This window comes from Penaeus chinensis, chromosome 3 (assembly GCF_019202785.1).
Source record: "Penaeus chinensis breed Huanghai No. 1 chromosome 3, ASM1920278v2, whole genome shotgun sequence".
NCBI lineage: Eukaryota > Metazoa > Arthropoda > Malacostraca > Decapoda > Penaeidae > Penaeus > Penaeus chinensis.
This window is the reverse complement of record NC_061821.1, coordinates 9,777,361-9,787,360: the sequence shown is the minus strand read 5'-3', so window position 1 is coordinate 9,787,360 and position 10,000 is coordinate 9,777,361. Positions and strand designations below refer to the sequence as shown.

The following is a 10,000-nucleotide window of genomic DNA, read 5'->3' as shown; positions in this document are numbered from 1 at the left end:
GTCTGTATATATATATATATTTATATAACACACACACACACACACACACACACACACACACACACACACACACACACACACACACACACACACACACACACACACACACACGCAGCATGTCTGTAATACATAAACATGTGCATATGATAATACAAACACACAAATAGATATCAATATGAAAAAAACGATAAAGATAAACGATACCTTTCACAATCAGGAACACTGATCCGCCAATCATGATAAAAAACTGCAGCGTGTCGGTGTAGATGACGGCGGCAAGTCCTCCCACCAGAGTGCAAACCGCGGTCAGGAGCAGCAGGAAAATCAGACACACGTAAAGATTATTTACGCGGAGTGCTTGCTGGATGAAGATGGCTCCTGAATACATGTTTACCTGTGAAAAATATATTAAAGTAGTTATTATCCAAAGGTCGGGTGAAAGAGATCAAAGCAAGAGACGGACGCTGTAGTTGGTTTGAGAATAATAGATGTCATTGATAAGAGCATGAATTATTTTCAAGTGTAAGGGCACAAGGATAGCTTTCAATAATTTAATACTCATTTTTTCTTTTATGCCATTTCACTCGGGAATCTGGCCTTACGCATGATACTGTTCTCCTATTTTTTTTTTTTTTCATTATTGCTTCTTTATATGTGAACAAAGTAAGTTGTATCTTAAAATTTATTGAAAAGTAGATTCCTGTTGTCATAAATCCTTGCTCAATCTCGCATATGAAACCTTACCAGCGAAATATTAAATTTTCCAGATCAAAGGCCTATACTCGCTGCATGTATCTATCATATATACATATAAAATTAAACAAAGTTAAACTCTTTTTTTATTTTTAATAAGCCTCCATAGTTCACTTCGTGACTACTAGACTAGGAGTGGTCCATGTAGCAGGCAGGTCGGTTTCTAATTCTCTCTCCAGCCTAGGAAATTATATTAACCCATTCGCTCCATTTGGCAAGAATTCAGGCCCACTGTAATACAAGTTTCTTTATTGTATTTACACATAGATGGCTCTACTAGTTCTGAATCACCAAATAGCCAGTTATTAGAACTACCTATCTCACCTGTTTATCCTTTTCCTTTACATTGTATCATTTCAATGTCTATAATATTTTAATGACAATTTAATACTCATAACATTAATAACAGTATCGATAGCAATGGTATTAATTAGAAGAAAAAAAAAAACATTTTCCCGCCAATTCAAGGAATGGGAAAATCAGGATCGGTAACTAGGGCCTACTGATAGACTCCTTGCTGGCTGAGCACATGTGGAGCCATCTGTATGTAACAAAATTTACCAAAAACTACAGAGGCGAATGGGTTAATTTCAATCTGATCAGTGGACCCTCGTAGCAAGTGAGAAATTAGCTTTGGGTTGGAAAAGAAGATTCAGAATATCATCTTTTCTTAAAAGTGAATGCATACAATTAATTAATTTTCAATCAGATTTACAAAAATCTTCGGAAGTTTGCGCCATGTCCTGCACAGACAGTGGTCACTGCCATGCTCTCCCATGGCGTTTTGGATCTGTTTTTTGATTAACTGATTAATAAATTTATTTATTTATTTATATATTTTCGGATGTCCTCAAGATCCTCAAGCTGTAAGACTAATGTTTAGGACTATGGTTTGGCCGCGTTCTCCCATTCAGCAATGCACTGGTTTTCTTGATATCTGTTCCATTAGCACAAGATTTTGCTTTCTGACTGTCTCTCAGTCAGACTTTTGATTCCGATCTTCCTATATGGCTTATGTACTCTCCTATATAACTTATAAACTCTCTTCAAGACAGCATCCAGCACTTCCTCCCGGTGATGCACATATACAGTACACATGCGGTTTGCAGACTGTATGTGAAGGCATATGCGCCCATATAAAAAAGAGTGTTCCCAGACCAATTATCCGAACATGCGTTTACTAACTGTTTGTTAGTTAAAACTTTCATCTTTAACGCATACATCGATTTGTTAATGCAGTACAGTTATGAATTTGTAGCGCATTAACGTGAATATATCGATATTTAAGCTACCAAAACATTTAATAATTTTCGATTAGTTGGTCTGAGAACACCTTTGAACGAGCATGTCCTTATAAGTAATGTGAAAACAAAATATGAACTACCAGACCACTCTCTCGTGCAACAAATCTTGCCCTGTCCCGCTATCCAATCTCGGTCAGTGGTCGCGGAAGGGTGCTTCTGTTGTACCCTTGCCTGACCCCGTGAGCACTGCCTTGACCAGTGAGCCCTTTCTTGGGTTCAGTAGTGTTTTTTTTTTTTTTTTTTTTTTTTTTTTTTACAAATTTTGACGTTGGACAGGGGAGGATTCCGTATCCCTGCAGTAAAGGGTGGCTACCTTACTGCTTGTGCCCCTTTCCTGCCCCTGGGCTTCACCTACAATACGTTAGCCTTTCTCGGAGCTTTTCGTTCCGTTGTCAAGCACGGCTGCCTTCGCCACCGAAACAAGTGCCATCATTTGTTCTGGATCAGCAAGCTTGTCGTTGTTGGCTCCTTGCCCTACTGTATCTGGGGTGCAGTCGAGAGCACGGTCCACGTTTCTCTACTTTACAAATAAGGAATGTAATATAAGTATATTGTGATTTATGGGTGTAATAGTTTCCATGCTGTGAATGCTCTGGGGTGTTCTACACTAAAAGCACTGGCTTTCTCTTGCTCCATGTGGTGTTTCAGGTGTCCTCGTCCCGCCCCCCTGTGCCACCTAGAGCACCTGGCTGCAGCCCAGGCCTTCAGCTACCCTAACATTGGCTGTTTGAGGACGGGGTTCTCCTGGGGCTCAGTTTTGGTGGTTGGATCACTCAGTGACTTCTAGTCGATAGCATCACCTGCTAAACTCTTCTGGGCGTTAGCGGAGCGTGCCATTCCCGGGAACTGGGACTTTCCCAATGTCTGTGGCAACTTTGACTGCGCTCTCGGGTTCTTTCTCTGCCCTTTTATTGAATATTTCCTTCCTAGGCTACTTGCCACTCCATGGCTCCCCCCGAGGTCCAGGTGTGGCTGTATACTGAAGTCCTGGATTGAGTCTTCTGTGGCCGAGGTGGTTGTGTACCCTGGACTCTTTACCGGGACCTGACTTCTCTGGCTAAGGAAGTCAGTCTTCCCCCTTTTCTAGCTGCTGCCGCTCCTCGCTCTTCCTTCCCTCCCAGAGCCTCGGGAGGATATACTTTTCAGAGGAGGATGGCGTGGACAGGTCAGCGGAGGACCCTCCCCATTCTTCCCAATGCATCAGGTCTGGCAGCTCACCCTCTAGGTGGCACCCTTTTTGCTGTCTCTTCAACTGTCTGCCTCAGACTGGCCATCGCCCCATGCAGCATACTTCTAGGCTCAGGCAATGGAGCTGATCTCCGTGCTGGTTGCAGTAGCGGCCGCAGCTGCAGAAGTTTGTCTTTCCTTTAGTGTTGCCCAATCTCTGCACCTGCTGTCTGATACCCTGGGTACATCTTGCATCAGGCTGCCTTTCACCCCTAAGGCCCTGCTGGAGTAGACAAGCTTCTGTTGGCTCTCACTTTGCGAGGCTTCATTTCCCACTTTGCTACTGTCGGTTGATCAAGAATTTCTGCATTTGGACCCTCTACATCTGGGGTGTCAAACTCGAAACCCTTCATGGGCCAATTGGAATTTCAATTTCCATCTTGAAGGCCAACAAAGATACAACCCTTATGTACCTCATTATATCATACTTATTAGATTTTAAATGGTGATGCTAAGGGAGACAGACTGTATGACTTGTTCCTTCAAGGTGATCATAATTTATTGTCACCCCATGGGCCCCTTATAACCATCCCAAGATCACCAGTCTGACACCACGACCCTACACTCTCAGCCCTGGAGGAACAAAGAGGTGTATGCCACCTTCCAATCCATGCCCTACATGTTGCCCTCCCTCCAGTCAGGGGGTGAGAGTCCTCCTCTAATCACCCTCCATATTCTCGCTTTGGTAAGAAATGGGGATTAAAAGTACCAGCCCCTCAAGACTGTCCTAGATAATGCACTGTTTAAATCACCATGAAAAGCTCTTTTTCCAACATTGGGGAGAGCCACAAGGGAAAGAACTCTTCCATCCACCAGCCTCAATTCAATTTGGTGCTGTACTGACTCCCTTAGCCTTGACCACCTACAGATGGCGATGCTGCAGTAATCCCATTGGCAGGATCCGAATCCCTTGCTTACTCCTTGAGAGATATACGATATTAGGGTCCTCTGATCACAGCCTTTAGGTGGCATTCTCATGCCCCTGAGGGCATTTTACTGATATCTGATAGGTCCCCGCCTAATGTCCTCCATCCCCTGGGTAGCTGATTTTCCCATCCTGAACCTTATCTCTGACAAATCAGACTGGGATCAGGGGGTACCAGTCCTTGACATGCGCCATCATGACTTCCTGGTCTTTTTAGGCTCACATCAGTGTCTGAGAGCTACAGTTGGACTTGTTTTTCCTTGCCAGGAAACCTTTCTTTCAAGAGAGGATGATGCATGTACGGTTCATTGCATCAGCAAGCAAGAAATTATCCACCTGTCATTGATGTATTTATCTCTGGCTTGGGCCCTGTTCATGGACCTGTTCTCTGGTTTGGCATTTACCACAGCAGGTTCGACAGGTTCCTGCCATGGACAAAGGTGACACCACATGGCGGTTTAGATATCTTTACAGCCGAAAAGGTGGTGGAGCATTTACCTATTCCCTCTCCTTCTGACAACCATCCTTCATATGGTCTATGACTTTATGCATAGAGCTTCTGTACCGGTCAGTAAGTGCCTCCATACTATTATTAGTAGCGACCATGATTTCACAAAGTAGCTACATCAATCAGCATAGTTTATGGTGGTACTATTTGCTTCATGGCAGTTCCCTGCTGGATGATCCCTTGTAACATTCCCGACTCATGTGAAAGCTTATATACTGCTTGAAACCACTGGTATACTGAAGACTTACAAGACAGGGTATTGCAGAACATTACAGACTTAATGACATACATAATTCATTCTTAAAAATATAGTCTATTTATTATCATTTATTATTGGGAATAGTTGGGTCATAATCCCTGGCTACAACTCTTAACCCAATGCCGCCGGGGGAAATGAATAAAAAATGGGGAAAATGTTATGCTCATTTTTTATATTTTTTGTTCTGCTAGTGCTTATCTCAATACTTCATTTACAAATGTGAAATTAAGGGTAACAACTCTTTGTGACAAAGGTCAAAATAATGAATACACCAGTGCAAGTATCCAGGATTTTACTGTGAACCTTTACTTTACTTAAAATTATTTACAAAGACAAAATCAATCCAATTTATCTTATTTAACAGCACAGTAACAAGAATTTATTTTTCTCTTTGGGGTTCATCTGAAGTATAAAATGGGAACATTGAAAATTTTTGGACACCTCCACTCTGTCAGCAAATCTAAGGCCTGCAAACCCCCTTCCCCACAAAAATGATAAAATATGCCCCAGTAAAGATATCATATAATGCCCTCCAATATAATGATCTCTAGAACCACAGCCTATAAGATGCCTCATGTTACAAGAGGGTACTTACAGATATTTTAGTAAATATGTAGAGGACAAGGGAGAGAACAGCTAGGTAGACTTGGATGCGTCGACCCCCAAACCTCTTTTGTGTATATTCTGGTAGTGTGTTCACCTGGAGGATGAAATCTGAGTTAGGAGATTTAAATGAAAAATAGAACTTGGCAGAACATTATCTGATATAAATGTACTTATAATATAGAAAGTTGTTTTATTATGCTTTCCTCTAGCAGTAAACTAGAAAAAATTGGTAGAACATTATCTACAGTACATGCACACTGATGAAATAGAAAGTAATTTTATCATGTTTTCCTCAAGCAGCAAATTAAAACATTTTTTTTCTGAATTAAAGGTTACATTGTGTACTTTTATCATACTTCGTCATATTTTGATTTTTTTTCAAATGTTAGTGTTGAATCTCAACAATTTGTTTGTTGTTTCTCATTGTTCTCCTAGAATTACTATATGCTACACATTTTATCACTTTATATTACATTTCAGGATTTACGAATCTATCAAATTTCTTGGAATGAAAGTGTCATTATTTCTCCCAGGCCCACAGTTTACTTATACTGAGATTAACTTTGTTTAAATTATGAAGGTATCATTAATTTTTGATAATGCATTCTTATGCCTTAAGAATTGTTGGCGAGTCTACTCATTAAATATGACAAATAAAATCTGTGAGAGAAATTAGTTTTTCTTAAATTTTACATAATAATGCCAGCCACAAAAAAAAAAAAAAAAATTATGATTATGCAGTTTTAGCAAACATTCCACTTCTCCTTTACACTCATAACTCTGTCTGATAACCTTTAACAGTATAACTATCTGTCATGGTAAACCTGTCAGTTTCATAACTTCCTTGCTTTAATAAGTAGTCCAGATGAACCATGAGTAAATATCACAAGTTTTCTTTCCATAATTGAATGACAAACAACACTGAGGACACAAGACACACCAACTTATCACCAAAGTGAACTGATATAACCTACATACTATCTTACAATACTACTACTACAAACTACCCAGCTTCTCTTCAACGAGCATTTTAAGCTTTTATGATGTTTCTTTGATAAATAACTTGTGGAAAATCAGTGTAATTTTACTGGTACAAGAAGTCCTGGTACTATTTCCTGCTTTTGATTCAAGACTTCTGAAAACTAGTAAGACAAGAAACAAAGCTTAAATTTTAAAAGTGATCATATCATCTGTATGGTTATGTCTGATCATGAACATTTCCATATTTTACTAAAATTCCCATTTTTCACTCCGTAAATCTGACCAGAACTTTAATAAACATTTTAATGTTTTTTTTTCTTTATTGGCTGAATATTTCTGAAGTAGCAAACATTTTTACTTTCACTATTCCATTGCAAATTCAGGTTGTGATTGTCAAACAAATAATAAGTCAGGAAAAATTATTGATCAGATATATGGTGAATGTGAAACCCCCTGCTCCAAAAAAGAGAGTGAACGAAAGCAAGGACTCTTTAAGTGGAAGGACCTTCAAATATAAGGAATATCCATTTGGACTTCTTTACCTCTTCTTAGAAAACAGTTACCTATGATCTATAGAACAGGATTACAATATTATAATTCATATAAAAACAAAACTAATATCCTTTTCTAGATAACATAAGTTTCCCTCAAATGAAGCAATGTTATGCATAGGATGCTCTCAGTAAGCCTTCAAATATATACCCATCCATTCACTTCCATGTATTCATTTTTTTCTCTTTACTTTACTTTTCCCTTTAAAAAGTAATTTGATGAACAAAAAGTATAAAAACTGCAACAAAAATGGTAAATAATTTATCACACTAATCCCCATAAATACTGGTATTTTGATAAATATTATATACCCTATGATATCACAACCAAAACTGGTTATAAAGAAAAATAACTATCTTTATTATTTTATTATTACTTTTTTTTAACAGGTTTCACAGCTTTCTTGCAACATTAGATTGTGCAAGGTAGTTCCTCACCAATAATTGCAGCATCATAGCAACACGAAAATACGGATAACATAATATAAAAAAAGTGTAATTTTCACTAAAATAATGTAGATCTGAGTACAATACATAAATTTGGTGTGAAATGAGAATAACTCACCGGTTAGCTTTCATGAGATCATCGAAAATTTACACTAGGAAATCTAATGTAAATCATGAGGAGACTCTTACCTGCATTATTCATGATAAAAGATACTATTCTTCTTGTTTATAATATACATTATTCATGTATAATGATAAAAATCCCTGCAACCCTATACTTAGTTGACAACCTTAACAAGTTATTCATTATAGTATAGTAATATATCAAAGAAATTAGGGTATAAACAGTCTTAAATGCATAAACAATTTGCTGACTGTGTTCTGACGTACTGCATATGTTAAGATATCGCCTGAGGGACTGGAAGAACCTAGGTGAGCAACCTTTTGCCTGACTATGAATTATGTCACAACAAAGACAATATGCATAAGTCTATTTTGAAACTTAGCATTTCCCCAAATTCAATCAATTTAAGCCTGCTTACTCCTTAACTTTTATGATATGCTTTATGCTCCTGTAACTGGCCTGAATATTCAAGGGTATAGGATTGCATTTATTTATTCCTATAGGTGAATACTGAATACAAGAAACTATTGGAAGAATATTTCTTGTGGATAACACATGAAATGGTCTCTTCAAGAATGGTCAAATCTGAAAGTTGCATACCCTACATGTATACGAAAATATCTCGTGCAGCAAAATATTTCTTTAAATATTCTTTTCATTGCAAAGTTTGCGGTATATAGTTTAAGCTGGTGCTAAAGTGACCATACTCTAGTAAACTGTAAAGCTATAGCTAGTGCAACATTATCTCTGATTATCTAAATCAGACAAATAGAGACCATCTTACACATGATATATTTGTAACATCAAATATCATATAACTAACAGTTTATTCACTTGTTTAAAATTAACAGACAATACCAACAGAAAGCCAAAGCAGTGTTCAGTTAATTTAGCTCTTCAATAGTCTCAGCTATTTTTTTATGTCAGAGAAGAGTGAATCATTTTTTATGTATGCAGAGTTGTGTAAAACAGGTACAAAAGGGTGCTTATGATCAGTTATTAAGGAACAGTTATTCAGATCCTGTGTACATAGAAAACATATGTAATGTAGCAAAGTACATGCAACTACTTACATGACACATATAATCTGGATAACTAACTTTATCTGTGCTGCTATTAAAGCCACCAACGAGATAAAATCTAAGCATGAAATAGTAGAACAAATTGTATAATCTTGTTTAGTAGACGTATCAATTTTTTTCATTTAGTGATACAAGAGAACAAAGTCCCTTCCGGCATAAAATCAAGAAAATTATTCAACACTATCACCGTGAGGACAAAGTGATAACATTTATGAATGTTACAACTGAATTGTAACTTATACAATACTGAGAATATACACAAATTTGTATATTTAGATTCCTGTGAGCGAGTGTTTGGCAGAATGTTGTTACCCCAATCTCAAATACCTTCATATATTATGAAAACCTGCATTCAAATCCTGTTTATTCATGTGTGTAGATAAGTGTGTATGTGTTTGTGTGGGTTATGTGGGTATTTGTGTATATGCACATGATGGTGTAAACTTATTAGTGTGTGTGTGTGTGTGTGTGTGTGTGTGTGTGTGTGTGTGTGTGTGTGTGTGTGTGTGTGTGTGTGAGTGAGAGAAAGAGGGCATCAACTGTCCAATTAGTTACCTCCATATACAATTCAACTTTCAATAACAATGAATAAAAAGAGGAAGATATATTTGGTTACACAGACTTTCATTGCTTATTGCTTATAGTATCAAATGTGAACAAACTCTGGCATCCACATAAATCTCTATTTACAAAGACAAAAATCTTTCATATCATCAGGCATACACAGTAAATCTGTGTTTAAAATAATTTACTTTATGCATCTTAAAATAACTGCCTTTGTATGTACAGAAAATATCCAGTCTATCTGTACTATACAAGCACATTGGACAATTCATCCACTTTACAATTACTTTATTATACAAGTCAGTGATAATCTAAAGCTCAAGGCTTTTATAGCCTTTGTGAATTACCATAGTAAAGAAGTGTATAACATTCAAGTAAATGGAATGTGTGACTGTTCTGTATCCCTTCTGAAGGAAAATTTGGCTAGGGAATTATTTCTTTGCACGGAAATATCTTTTAAAGTACATCATAATATTCCTGAAAGCTGATTTATAGGAGAGAACAGTGGTCTACAAACAACTTTTTGGAATTATCAACTATTTTAAATGCAAAAATGTAAAAACCCTGTAATTACTTTTGAAAAGTAAATATGTGAGACAAAAACTGTACTTTTGTGATATAAAAGTAAGGACACATGCACATTCACATATGAAATAATGATTTGTTCCA

The 10,000-nt window shown here is 37.3% G+C and overlaps 1 protein-coding gene across 1 annotated transcript in view; it reads right to left on the bottom strand.

Moving 5' to 3' along the window:
* LOC125041866 (sodium/myo-inositol cotransporter 2-like) overlaps positions 1 to 10,000 on the bottom strand; it is a 55,463-nt gene that overhangs the window by 6,494 nt on the left and 38,969 nt on the right. Inside the window, exons 12-13 of the mRNA XM_047637237.1 lie at positions 5,572 to 5,676; positions 205 to 394 (exon numbers count right to left, since the gene is read on the bottom strand). Coding sequence (XP_047493193.1) covers positions 205 to 394; positions 5,572 to 5,676 — 295 coding nt within the window. The remainder of the gene's footprint in view (positions 1 to 204; positions 395 to 5,571; positions 5,677 to 10,000) is intronic.